The sequence below is a fragment of the Arachis stenosperma genome, chromosome 8 (genome assembly GCF_014773155.1).
Source record: "Arachis stenosperma cultivar V10309 chromosome 8, arast.V10309.gnm1.PFL2, whole genome shotgun sequence".
Lineage (NCBI taxonomy): Eukaryota > Viridiplantae > Streptophyta > Magnoliopsida > Fabales > Fabaceae > Arachis > Arachis stenosperma.
Window position 1 is genome coordinate 48,246,422 of NC_080384.1, and position 14,883 is coordinate 48,261,304.

The 14,883-nt window shown below is 34.4% G+C and overlaps 1 protein-coding gene across 1 annotated transcript; it reads right to left on the reverse strand.

Annotated features, from left to right (window-relative positions):
- Positions 1–253: 253 nt before the first annotated feature.
- LOC130944867 (pleiotropic drug resistance protein 1-like) lies at positions 254–9,673 on the reverse strand. The gene is made up of 24 exons (XM_057873438.1): positions 9,133–9,673; positions 8,901–9,021; positions 8,664–8,752; positions 8,484–8,568; positions 8,129–8,288; positions 7,908–7,984; positions 7,760–7,813; positions 7,578–7,668; positions 7,177–7,478; positions 6,729–7,010; positions 6,177–6,493; positions 5,671–5,831; positions 4,867–4,970; positions 4,598–4,754; positions 4,021–4,128; positions 3,773–3,930; positions 3,351–3,683; positions 2,820–3,110; positions 2,653–2,736; positions 2,425–2,558; positions 1,849–2,076; positions 1,587–1,758; positions 1,095–1,349; positions 254–583 (listed from the first exon to the last, which is right to left on the reverse strand). Exons 1-24 carry the CDS (start codon positions 9,453–9,455, stop codon positions 326–328), a joined length of 4,344 nt encoding a protein of 1,447 aa, XP_057729421.1. The 5' UTR covers positions 9,456–9,673; the 3' UTR covers positions 254–325.
- Between the last annotated feature and the right edge of the window lie 5,210 nt (positions 9,674–14,883).

The following is a 14,883-nucleotide window of genomic DNA, read 5'->3' on the forward strand; positions in this document are numbered from 1 at the left end:
AACACTTTATCGTTGACCATTTTCCATATCTTACGTTAAAAGAACTAAAAAAGTTCCCACATTGAACATATTTTCAGCAACCCATTTCCAGAAGCCTCACAATGAAACTCGCCAGAAAAAAAAGGTTAACTGTTCGTAAATTTTCCAAGGACTGTGAATTGCTTCGGTCAATGAAGCTCTAGAGCTAGATAGACACTTGCCTCTTCCACAACAAAACGTCCTCAACAAATTCAGTGTGACCAATATACAACCATTTACGAGTATTCCACTGCTTTCAATTCCATTATTAATTAAATTCTGTACAAATGTATATATAAAAATGTTTTCATCTCTTTTGGAAATTAAATGCCTTAATTGAAAAGGCAAAGGTAAATCCAAAGAGCAATGCGAAGCCAACAACAACAGCAGCAGCTATACCAATGAAATCATCTCTATATCCAAAATAGCTCTTTACAAAATCTCCCACAGTTTCTCCAGTGTCTATGCGTTCAGTTACATCACCAAACTGTGAAGTGACTAATCCATACATGGTCCATGACACAGGACAAATCCAAAAGTACCATCTCCACCACACTGGCATTCTCTGTAAATTTCAAAAGTTTGGCAAATGTGAGGAATGATGTTATTTGTGCCTTTTTTGGGAAATCACCGAATAGTCATGCATGTTAAGGTGTAACAACTTCAATGGAGTATTTTTTGAATTGCGCTTTGCATTGAAAATAATTGATGGAATGAAACCGGACTCAGTATAGAGAGACGGTTTCACTTTGATGGATAACCATTTATGTATAAAGTTTAAATTGAATTGACATCTAAAGATCACTTTATTAATAAAACAATTCATAAAAAAATTAATATTTATCTTATATATCTAAGTGATCAACTCTATTTGAAAAATCAATTTAATAATCAATTAGTTTCTTTTTAGTTGTTAAAAAAAATGTGTAAATGTACGCAATTCTGTCAAGCATGATTGACAATTTGATAAACTCCATTTTGCACCTATGTATTTCTTCAAATATTTTCTAAACTATCATACGAGTAGCATTTTCTAAAATATTAAAGTGAAAGCACAAGGGATAATGGTAGCTTACAGTTCTAGGAATGACAAATCCTGAGAAAAGGTTCCATATCAAGTAGAACCCAAAAGAAACTATGCCAGCAACATGGTGATCTGGGGTAGCACCAACAGCCATCATCCCATATAAGGTGAAGTATAAAAATGTAAAGAACATGAAGAACAGATACCAAAAGAACTTCATAGCTGTCCACTCAAACCCAATCATGGCATACACTATAACACCATATACCAGGGTCTGTAGCAATATGTACGGGATCTCAATGGCAACCTGTAGGATTTTCAAATGTGCTAAATTGGTTAAAATTTCATTAGACTTAGAGTTTCCATTGTCTTAGAGTGAAGGGAGTAAGTAATACAAATACAAGGCACAAACCAATTTAGACATGAACAGATATAAATTCTTTGTCTTGTCTTTATTTTGTTTATCTCAATATCTCTATATTTTCTGTCCTGAAAGACTTATTAAATATAATCCTATGCGTTAACTGGGAAACTTTATGCATACCTGTCCAAATGCATATGGCAAAGCTGAGTACATCCCAGCAGCTCTTTCTCTGTAAAAGACTGTTCTCTCAATGGCCACAACAGGTTGAACGGAGGTAGCATTTTGTACCCCAATGAAGAGTACTGCAGCATACATGGATCCCATGGCGTTAAATACATCTTGTGCTCTTTTCCTACATTCAAGAAATCAAGATTCAAAACATGTAACTAAATTAAGGTGATGAAAAGGAAAATAAAGGACATTAATGGTTGCACGTTAGTACCTTTTGGAGCCAATATCCCAAAAAATTGTCCCAAACAGCAAGGCGATAAATGTTGTGAATAAGAATCTCACTGCACTGTATGGAGGGTTTCTCCAATATGATAAGTTTTGTTTCCAAAGACAAGCCTTACATTGGGTTATGAACGACTGTGAGTACTTTGTAGTGAAGTATAAGTCCTTAGAAGCTGATGGGGGTGTACTTAGTTCACTTATCAGTGCCTTGTTTCCCCTGAATGTGATTGTGGAAAATATCAGTCAACCAGAGAAAAGCATATTGACAGTAAAAATTGTACAAAAGAGCAGCTTTGTCATTAAAATATGGTGTAAAATAGTTTTACAAAGATATTCAATCATATATTGACATATCAATAAAAAAAAGACTAGTTGTCATATCTACTACTTGAATGGTTATATGAAAGAATGAATGTGTTTGGATAATGATGTCAAACGAATGCATCAAACTTACTAGTATTACGATATTTGCACACTATAATTATTCTTGTAAAACATTTGAATCAAAATCAAGTTTTTCATTATTGCTCCTATGCCTTTTCTTTGAATTCAAGTTGTTCCTTACCTGTATAGATCAGAATTCTTGTATAGTTCAGCAAAGTTAATTCCTAGAGCTTCCTCTTGTGCTTCTGAAGTAACCTCCAACATCCAAGTTGCAGGATTATAACCATTCTTGATCTTTGGCACTCCATTAATTCCCTATATAGCATGCATAGCTTTGTTTGATTAATAAAGTGACTGATAAAACAAGAAACATTTAATACTAATTACCACTTAAGAGCTAGTTGCTGACCTCAAAGTAACTGATAAGGTGAGAAGAATGGCGGCCTAATGGCCCCACATATATCTCTTCACCTCCACGCTTCAAGAGAAGTAACTGTAATAAAACGGAAAAAATATTAAAACGCTTGAATTTAGCAAAGCATTATCGAGTCAGAAAAAGAAGAATCGATCTCTAACCTCATCGAAAGCATCAAATATATCAATGCTAGGCTGGTGGATTGTGCACACCACGGTTCGGCCTGTGTTGACTGTGTTCCTCACTGTCCTCATAACTATAGCAGCAGCCCTGGCATCAAGGCCAGAGGTAGGTTCATCCATGAATATTATTGATGGATTTGCAACCAGTTCGACTGCAATAGTTAGCCTCTTGCGCTGCTCTGTGGACAGACCATTCACTCCAGGTAATCCAACCAATGCATCTTTCAATGAATTCAGCTCTACTAGCTCCATAACTTCCTCAATGAACATCTACAATCAATGAATAAGAATTGTAAGAACCTAAACTGAGATAGGACATTTTTTAAGATGAAAAAATATGTCAATCTATTCGAGTATGAAATGAATGGAGAAAACATCGCTATAATGCCTCAAGAATAGGATCCAACAAATACTAGATCTAAGACAAAAAGTAATAATAAGAAAAACATTTTACAGGAAAATTCCATTTGAAGAAACCCAAGAGAGGAAAAATAGTACATCGAACTTTACCTCTCTTGTGGAAGAATCAACCTCAGGAGGTAACCTTAGCCATGCAGAATAAACAAGTGACTCATAGACTGTGACATGAGGAGAGTGTATGTCAGTTTGTTCACAATATCCGGATATGCGAGCGAATGTTTCTTGCTTCTTAGGGTACCCTGATATGGTGATTTGGCCTTGAATATATCCTGCAGTTTTCCTCCCAGATAACACATCCATTAGAGTGGTTTTACCAGCTCCACTTACACCCATTAGAGCTGTTAGAACTCCTGGTCTAAAAGCTCCACTAATACCCTTCAACAGTTCAAGTTTATCTTCAACTATGCCTTGGGCCTTCATTTCCTGCAAGCATAAACCGAAACCAGTATTCATTTACATGTGTTGTTTGATCCAGCACTTGAAAGATGTTTTATGAAATCAGTTATTTTTACCTGTGGCATGTCTAATGTATATCTGATTTCATCAAAAGTGATAGAAAGAGGTGTGAAAGGAAGAACCATCCCACGCTTTCTGTTGCGATCAGTTCCATTAATAGCACCAACTCTTGCAGACAAGGTTCTTGATGACACACTTCTTCCATTACTTTTATCTGAATTGAAAATCACACTTATAATATTACACAATGAACATGTGTGAAGCTAAGAATATGAAACATAAGCTAGTGTAACTTGTGAACAACCAGAAGCTCCATTCCTTCCAGAAGAAAGTTCAATGATGTGATCATTCCTAACAGAATTCCTTTCAGCTAAAGCTTCTTCTGATATCAATGCTTGTGGTTTGCCAAATGCTGCAGCATAATGATTCAACTCTTAGAGAAGTGCTACAGTTTCACATATTTGAAGGTAGCGCATGCATGTATAAAGATCATAGTTACTAGAAAGCTGGTGTAGGGTTGGATACACGGCTCGTTTTAGTGCATAGTTTACTACTTTTTGCTAAGGTATCAGAAATTCAGAACTGATACTCAAAGATAGAATAAAGGTATTTTGCCTTTTTTTTTTTGTATGTCTCCTCCAAATAAATTTCTAAAAAGTATTGGTAACTAACTTTTAAATAATTAACATTAGCCAACTTTTTCTCTTTATTGTAAAATTATTTCTTTTAACCTTAATTTTTGAAGAATTTAGGGTCTAGGGTTAGAATTTAGCATATAAATTTTAAAATTTAGGATTTAGAGTTTAGAATTTACAAGTAAAAAATGTTGGCTGATATTAGCCGTAAAAAGTTGGCTCCCCAGTTGAATTTAATATACTTACGATCAAGAAAATGCAAGGCCAAAGGGAAAAGCAAATTGAAGAGTAACATGTATCCAATGGAAGCTCCAACTCCAATCCAATACCAATGTGCTTCAGGGAATATTCCACGTGCTTTTAAGACCTTAACACCTAATGGTTCTGTTGAATTAGGTGGAACCTGCAATAATATCAATAAGAAATTCACTTAATTATCAAAATCATATCAAACTTGTTCACTAGTCATTTTGTATTATTTGTGCATGTTTCATTGGTTTGATTGTATTCCTTACATGTTTCCAACTGTTTCCCAGGAATTCATTCACAGCTATAGCATTCTGTCCGTACATCATGGGAGAGATCCAGTAGCCCCATAACCACCACTTCCTCACATCAACTGATTCAAAAGAATGTAAGTAGTTATGTGTTAGATTTTGATATTTGGAGTTTAAAACAAGGTAACGGAGAAATAAATGTATTTTTTTTTTATAATAAACTCTGTCAAGGCAATCAAACTCAGTATTCCATCTAAACTTGTGAAGATTAGGTAAACAGTAAACTTGAATTGTAAACTCAACTTCCAATAGTATTTTCATATTCTAGGAGAACTCGGCCTATTTTTATAAAGCTGGTCCCATGTTCAGAAAAATGAGGAGGGTTGTTAAGCCTGCGATAGCCAACATAAAACAATGTCGCATCCTAATGCAAGGCCACGACGCAATGACATTTTTGGATCCATGTAGGGTTATGTTAGCCTATGACAGCCAACATAAAACAAGGTCGCATCTCAAAGCATGGACACGATGCAATGATGTCTTTGATTCATGTAGCTGACCTCACTTAGTGGAAAAAAGCTTTGTTAACTACCTTGCATATTCTAGGAGACTAGGACATCTGCAACCATTCATTTTCAATTATAATATTTGATAATTATATAACAAATAAAAATTTTAGTAGTTGAGGAATAGGAATATCCAACTACTTCTCACTCTATTTGAAGACATAAACTTATTATAAACTCAAAGTTTAGAGCTTAGGAGTTTGAGTTAACGGTTAACTCGAGAATTTGATAACCTTTAACTGAATTAACGTTTCACCTCTAGATAGGATGAATCCACCCATGACCATAACTGCAAGTAAAGCAAATGATCCAAATGTGTTGGCCACAATTAGGTTCCTCCCAACTGCCCCCATAAATCGAAAAAGTGCAGAGGCCATCTGGTTGATGCAAGCTAGCAGAAAATACTGCTTGATGAACCTGCCATGAGAAACTATATGAGCATAATGAAAACCAAATTATCTCAGAAAGTAGTGTTAGTTGAACATAGTAATCATTATTCTCCTTGTCAACATATCATCTATATGGTATTGAATGATATATGAACTTCACTTGTATAGGAACGAATCCACACCCTATTTTATATTAGATGTGTAATACTATTGGTATGTAGGCCCAAAATATGACGATAACTCTATTTAAAAAACATGACTCTTTCAAGTTTATGCATGTTACAAAAACAATAATTATGGTTGAACTAAAAAATTTGGGTACAAAATTTTGAGTTCAAGTATTATTATTGTTACTTGAAAGACCTTTACTCACCTTTCAAAACTTGGATCAAAGCCTATAACATAGTAAGTCATGACAACCCAAATACCAACTTCTACCAAAGTGATAGGAATCTTAAGGATCCATGTTGGCAAGGAGTATGCCCAAGAAGGATAGAATAGAAGGTCCCTTTGCTTGTAGAAAACAGGGAGCTTTGCAATGGTCATGGATAACTCAGAGAATCCATTGAACATTATCACAATCAGAACAAAGAATAAAGCCCCCATGTAGATCCCGCCGTCAGATACTGTGTTCCGATGCATCTCAGTTCTCAAGAACAATGTCATTGTTATGAGTCCTGTTAGAATCAACTGAAAAGAATGAACAGGATCAAACTTCTATCTAGTTGACCGTAGTACTTATTAATGAAGCTTAGAATATCAAAGCTTTGTACCCAGGTTATCTAAAATAACCATCATTTAAAAACTGTTACATTAACAATCCAATATATCTATATACAAATTGTATCAAAATAAGGTTATTTGTTATTGTTCCATATTTTGACAAATATTTTTAGTGAGGACCATAACTTTGAATAGTACTTACTTGCCACATCTTGAAAATGTAGACAAAGGAGTTCCTTTTCATGAGCAAGAATTCTCTTGAAACACAAGCTCTTAGCAATTCCTTCTTGCTAACACCATACTTGTTCTTGGTTAGAACAGCAGGGTGGCCTTTGGTCTTGTCGAACGGGGTAGCGAGATCGTCGCCGAGTTTTCGGCCTATGTGAAATGACTGAAATGCTTCTGCAAATTCTCTTACAGAGATAAAGGTATAAGGCTCATCTTTGTTTGCCCAGTACTGCTCTTGATCTTTTCTTGATGTTACCTATTACATACATTAACAGAAAGAGCTTAGTCCATTATTTCAAAATGACAAATCTGTCCTTTATTATTCGAAAAAAGTGTGGCAAATTAGTCATTTTCTTTTCTTATTTTTACAGGGACGAAAGAGCAAGAAGTGTTTGGAGAAACTAGAAAGTTACGAAAGTTACCTCTTGCAAGAAATCTGCTACTCCTTTTCTTTCTGGACATTTGAATCCCATGTATTCAAAGAACTCAAGAACATTTTCTCTTGGACCCTGATACACAATTTGTCCATCTGATAGGAGAATTACATCATCAAATAGTTCATAAGTTTCTGGTGCTGGTTGGAGAAGAGATATTACAGCAGTTCCATTCAAAATGTGAATGGATTGTCTCAAAGAATTAACCATTTGGAATGTTGTAGAAGTATCCAAACCAGTTGATATTTCATCCATGAAAAGTGCCCTTGCTGGTCCAACTAGCATCTCACCTAAATAATTTATTTTCCACCAGAAAAAGAAAAATAAAATTACTAAAAAGAAAATGACTTAATTTAATGTTAAACAGATGATGTAATTTCTGGTTTTACCAGTTGTGACTCGCTTTTTCTGTCCACCAGAAATACCCCTAATCATTTCATCCCCTACCATGGTGTCAGCACATACTTCTAGACCCAAAATCTGCAATTTATTATGAGCAGAACAACTCAAAAGAAAAGAAAAGAAAAGAAAAAAAAAATCATATAAAATTTTGATGAATTTAGTTTTTCACCTTCATTATATAATCTGTAACTACATTCGTTTCTTGGCCTTCCAGTGCTGCAGCCTGAAAATTTCAATATTTGTATCTTCATTTCTACATTCCAACCATTTCATCATATTTTGAAGAATTTAACATTGTAATTTATGTCTTTGTAAACCTTCATATAAATATCTAGATCAGGATTTGGCTTAATGTTTTCTGCCTTCTCTCTTCTTGATAATTCTGCCAGCATATCTGCAAGTTACCAAAAATTGTAAACAGTTTAACCAAAGTTTAACTGACACGATCCTTATAAGTTTAGACCATGTTACTTGAAAGAAATTTTGGTACAGAGCAAACAGAATGTAGAAGATGAGAGAACGCGGGCCTGAAACTGACCGTAACGCATTCCGATCCCTTGACACCTTGCTGAAAAGGCCAACGTTTCTCTGACTGTCAGTTCCCCTATGTGGAGATCAGTTTGACTTATGTAAGCTGATGTTCTCTGAGGCACAAATTCCTCCATTCCATGACCATTGTAGGAAACTCTCCCAGAAAACTGCAATGTATTAGATATAGACTTTGAATCATAATAAGCATGAGAAGGATTCTCTCCAAATCTAAGAATTTATTAGTCCTATTTCTGATTAAAAAAAAGAGGCTTAATCTCACATCCAAGGTAATCAAACTCAATAGTAAACCTAGACTCATGAAGTTTAGGTAAACTTGATTTCCTCACATCACATGTCCTTACCTTAAGATCTTTACCGAGTCTTCCGGCCAGTGCCAGCAACAGCGTGGTCTTTCCAGAGCTTGGAGGGCCTAAGAGCAGTGTCATTCTACACAAGCCAAAAGAAAATGTTGAGAAATAGTTTCCTCAAAAAAAAAAAAAAAAATCACTGATTTGAATTGTTGAATTGTTGTCCGTATTCACCTTCTAGGCTTGATGATTCCACTAACATCATGAAGAACCGTGAATGGCTTCTTTCGACTCGGAAGAAGGCAAAGAGAATTCAGGAACCCCTTCAAAAAGATAAAACAGAGGAAAGAAAATTAATGTCTGCACAAAATAAATGTTAACTTCTAAGTTTGATTATGTTTTTTCAAATATAATTTTTTGGACTAATAAGATCCAAAATCTAAATGATCATAACATTGTACGATCAATTACCTCTAACAAATTAATGCAGAAGTTAAAGTTTGTTGGCAATGCCCTGCTTCCAACATGAGCCTCAGCTTCAACATTCAAATGCTCGAATCGGACTTCAATTGTCGGAATATCAAGTCCAACTCTGCAATTCAAAAAGTACAACAACCACATTATAAATCTTTTTGACACATTTCAATTAGTTTTTTCAAGAACTAAATGATGTTAGACTTATTAGTATGTTTCCTTTTGTTACCTATCGATTCTCCTTCTCAATTTCAACAAGAACTTTTCATTGTCCTGTTCAGCAATCTTGACTAGCCTCTCTACCAAATTCTTTCTCTGCAAGGGACCGAGTTTGTTGATATCGATCTCAGTGTATTCGCCTTGTGATTCGGTTAGTATTCCTCTTGTTAAGCGTAGATACGTTGGAAGCTTCTCGATGGCCGCCCATTTGAGCTGTTCTTCATCGTCGTCTCTCCTCGAAGAGCCTGAGAACACATCAACAGCACCACTGCTTCTCCATATACTTGAGCTTCCTATGCGTGCGCTCGCCACTCTTAGTTCATCATTCTCCATGTTTTGATGATGGTTAGTTGCTGCTTCAAGTCGCTCAAAAGTTCTTTGGAAGAAACTGGTGTTAGTTTCTAGAAATGGATATTGTTATTCGTCTCATAGTTCAAGGATCAAGTGTGTGTGTGATAGATATGTTTGAGCTTTTTTTTTCCTTGGTTTTTTGCAGAGAGAGAAAGAGAGGGAGAGAGAGAGTTGAAACTTGAAAGAGAGGTTAGTGTGTTTGTAAAGTGAGTGTGGCTATTTATAGAATGATGATAGAAGAAACTTACATGCAGTTGCGGACTTGCAGTTTATGTTAGTTGGTTGACTACAATAAGTTTCACCAAGTTTCATATTCAAAAGTGAAAACATGTTGCATGGTTTTTAATTATGGCTTACCTTGTTTTATATTTTTAATAATTGAGTAATATTAAATATAATAAATATATAATTATAAATATTATATGAATAAAACAATAAATAATAATTATTTAGTTTTTACCATAAAAGATTTAGTCAGTTGGACAATAACAAAAAAAACTAAACTAACTTTTTTTTCTTAAATTAGAAATAAAACTTGCCTACAATTTTTAGTGAGTAGAAAGAGACTATATCATTTGAACTTTAGTTAAGGTTAATTCACAAACTAAACTATAAAATTATTAAATCGGTAAATTTTTATTGATTCTATTATAAAAAATACTTTAAATTCCTATATTATCCTCCATCGTCATCTTCAACAACTTCTCTAGCAGCATCCATGAGCTGGACATTAGACTAATCAATCCCAAAAGGCAACATCTTTTTTGTGACCAATTGCAGACCAAGCGCCACAATCAAGCCATACGTCATCATCCCAACCAAAGACATTCTTTCAAACACATTGCCTGCAAATAATATCCTTGATAAGGCAAACTTCAAAGACAAAAAAAAAATCACACGGAGAACAACAATATCGCAAACACACATCAAAAACCATAGCAAATCAAATCATATAACCGTTCAATTGCAAGCACCATCGAATAGTTGCAACATATTCAAGAGAAGGCAAAGAAAAAAAAGTACCGAAAGCAAAGGCGTAATCACTGTTGAGTATGTTGCCGCAAGGAGAACCGCCGATACGGCAAAATGCTTCGGAACCGGTGAGCTTCAGCTTCTGAGTCCATTTGGCGGAGCCGGATGAAGTGGTCGGAACCTTGGTTTCCTGGTCGAGTTCTGCGGCGGGACATTTGAGAGGTGGCGGCAACCTTATCCGCGACATTATGTTGGAAGAGGCCCAAGCACCGGTGGTTGGGAGAACCTTGTCGGAGTTGAGGTGGAAGAGAAAGAATATGGGTAATTTGAAAATTTTATTGAAAAATTAATAAAATATTAATATTTGAGTATTTTTGTTGTATCGAATTTTTTTTTATAGATATAATATTAATTTTTTATTTGATGAATACTTTTGTTAATATTTACAAAATTTATAGATATAAATGATTATTTTTTAAAAAAAATTAAATTTTAAACTAGTCCCTAAATTTCCAATGCAAGTGCCTCAATTTCAGTTTGTATTTAACAAAAGTTACTCACCGTCATTCTTTAGGTATTTTAATAATGAAGGTTAATGCTCAAATTTGTCTCTGAAAGATTATGTAATCTTCAATTTCGTTTCTGAATGATTTTTTTTAATTAAATTAATCCTTGAAAGATAAATTGCAAGTTAAATTAGTCCTTCCGTCAATTGGATGATGACGTGGCACGTTAACTGCCACATGACAGGTCAGTGACACGTGGCACGCCACATGGCAGGTCAATGACACGTGTCATTTATTTTTCGGGGATTAATTTGATTAAAAAAATTATTTGATGACGAAAATGAAGATCGTGTGATCTTTTTGGAACGAATTTGAGCATAACCCTTAATAATAACATATATAGAGAAAAGTCACGTTAAGTGATAATTATAATGATTTTGTTCAATTCAATCGTTATCAATAATGTATATCTTTAATCTCAATTTCAGTTTTAAAAATTTTCCTGCATTAGAAGTCATTTTCTGTTTTCTCCTCCATCATTGTCAAGTGCATTTCAAAAGATTAATGATAGAAAAAGGGAGCAATGTTGTTGGTAACTACAATGAAAGAAGCTAAAATAAGAGAACCACTAGAAGTCATAAACGACTTTTAAAGAGGCGTGGATATGGTAGCTAACAAAGTTAAAGATGAAGAAAAAGTAAGTAGTAGAGCAAATCGCAGTTTTGAAATAGATGAATATGATAGAGAATAAAACTTAGAAAATTGGAAGTTTAAAATCTGAAATTGGCATTTTGTTTGTTGGTGGTTATTGTCTTACTAATCATTGTAGCTGTGTTTATAGCGTGGTGAAGTTAATTTTGCCTAATGTAATTAGAAAAATCCTAAATGCGATGGTTATTATGGTTGTACCTTTGAACACAAGAATAAAAATGACTTTGTTCTATTTTGTCATTGTTGTTAAAATGTAATTCCAATCAAGAAGGAAAATAAAACTACAAAACAGTAATAAAATCGAAACCCTGCTAATAACATTCACACCATCAAAAGTATTTCTAAACCTGTCTAAGGGAAACAAGACACTATAAAAAAATATGCCACAAAATATTCAAAAAGTAGCCGAACACATAGATATAATAACATAGACATGGAAGTCAGTAATACAGAAGTCAAATCTCCAAAATCAAAATGACAGGAACAACAAACATACACTTCCATCAATCTATAAGTTCACTTTTTGCTTCTTTTTTTTTGTTTGGTGGTTTGAATTCCGGAGTTGATACAATTGGAGCAATGGGTGCTGATGGAGTATTTGAGCAATGGTGGCTGGTGGAGTAAATGAAGTTGGTGCAATGGCTGATTATAGAGCACTTGAAATATGGGATTGTTTCCTTTTAGGGAAAAACTTTGCTAGCCTTGCATGTGGGTTGGAAATGGTATTTGGGGTTGGAATCTGGGTTGGAAATGGTATTTGGGGTTGGAATCTGAGTGGGGTGGGGCTGTTATTAGGAGTTATATTTTTGATAGGTTGAGATTGGTTGACCGTGGGATTTGGAGTAACAGGCATGGCCCTAGAGGTTTATTTTTAGGGACAATAACACAATGACAATTATACGTCTTATTTAACTCATATTTTTGTGGTAATTATATTTTTGTACTTATTACTATATATTATCATAAAATTATATACATTTTAGGACCACTAAAAATATTTTTACCGGTAACTGAATAATTGCTACTAAAATTCTTTACCGACAAAGTTTAAACGGTTAGTGCCTAATTGCATATTAGCAGCTATTTTTATTGATGTTCAAATAAAAATAAATGACTATTAAAAATAATTTTTCTAGTAATATAGTGAGATATTTTATGAAATTAAAAAAGCTAAAAAAAATGGAAAAAAAATATGAGTTATCTTTTTTATTTGATTTACTATTTAGATAGCCATCAAGATTTAAGACATATGATTATTTATGGTGATAACTATTTTTATGTAAAATGGAATTTTTTTATATATAATGAAAATAATTATTAGAATTTAGCTAATAAATGTTTTAAAAATTTGTAAATTTTTTCTTTTAGTAATTACATAATTATTCATTAAAAATTTCAATTTTTTTCATAAAAGTTTTTTCTGATTGGCAACATTGACAAATGTCTTGTTTGTTAGCCAAATCCATTTTTTTTTAAAATGACAACTTCCTTAGTATTCAAAATTTTAATCTAGAGAATATAGAGATATTAATATTGTAACTGGTAGTCAGTTATTGATTATTATTAGCATGATTCTAAAAAAGTCAGACCGAACAGGCTAGTCAGACCGGTCTAATTATAAATTGAAAGATTTTATAGTTTGGTCCAACAAAAAAAACCATTCTAAAAACCGTCTGTGAATCGTTGAACTAGTCCAATAATTATGTTATTAAATATTAGATATCGGATGAAAGCATCATACAGTGACTCAAAATACAACTAGAAGAAGCACGATTAGTGGAGGTGGATAGGGAATACGTGCTAATAAGAGAATCTAAATAATAAAAATATAATATTTAAATATGCTAAATAATTTTAATAAATGTTAATTTACTGTAATATATTCTAATAGTCCCGAGTTGAAGTTCACCGTCAACCGCTGCTACATGCGCCACTAAAAGTCTCATCTCTGCCTCCATTTGCCTTGCTCCTTCCAGAAGAATTTTGGGCCAGTTTTCAATGCTTTCATGCGTCATCGACCACACCATCTTCTCTATCATATCATTCTGAGTTGAAAGAGCCAAATTTCACTCTCAGCCTCTGCCACCGCATGCGCTGACTGAAGGTGGTGCCACTGTCAAACCACAAACTTCATCTCCATCCGCAATGTTTTTTTTTTCCTTTTTGATCAACGCCTTCTTGCACAAATGACCACACCATTATACTTGTCATACTGCTACAAGTCCAACGGACCCAACTCCCGTCTCCATTTGCTACCGCACGCGCTACCCAAATCTGTTGTCTCCATCTGTCTCTTTATCAATTTCCAAATTTAATCTAGACTGTTCCTTTGGTATGTCAGATCAACGGTCTAGATCATAGTCCATCATTTTTCCTTGTCTCGTATGGATTGACCCATTCACGACCCATACCTCCACCCACCCATCTCGTCCCTGTTTGTTTTGACCCATGAATTGCCCGGGCAGCTGACTCAGTTGCTGATATGTCTTTGCGCCCACTCCTATACTGCCATGTGTTTCCACATCATTGACGTGCCTGCTAACGTGATCTGTGTGGGATTCCTTTTAAGGATTTTTTATGTCTTCTTTTCAATTTTGTCCTCTGTTTTCACAATTTTAGTTTTGATCTTGCCATTTTTTATTTTTTTGGACTTTTTATTTATTCTCATGGAGAATCCAAATGTTTTTCATCCAATTCCATATGCACCATGTTTTCTGACGGATAACCTCCTTCCAGCTGTTCGCCTCCTTTTTGGTAGTTCGCTTCCTTTCCGGTAATTCGCTTCTTTTATGGCAATTCGCCTACTTCCGACAATTAGTCTCCTTCCAGTAGTTTGCCTCCTTTCCGGAAGTTTGTCACCTTTCCGGCAGTGCACCTCCTTTCGACAATTCTGTTTGTGCTTTGTTTCGGCAATTTTGTTTGTGCATCATCCCGACAGTTTCGTCTACACCCATTCCATCAGTTTTGCCTACGCCACGTTCCAACAATTCTATTTATGCTCATTCCGTCAGTTTTGTCTTCACCTAGAGTTTTCACAGTTCTATATGTATTCTAAGTTCATGCAATTTCTATACGCACACCAAATTTTTACCGTTTTTCTTATTCTATTGTTTTAATAAATTTCAAACACAAGTTGTCATTTGAATTTAAAGAGGATATTAGAGAATATAAGATATTAATATTGTAGTTGGTAGTTAGTTGTTAATGATTATTAGATTGTA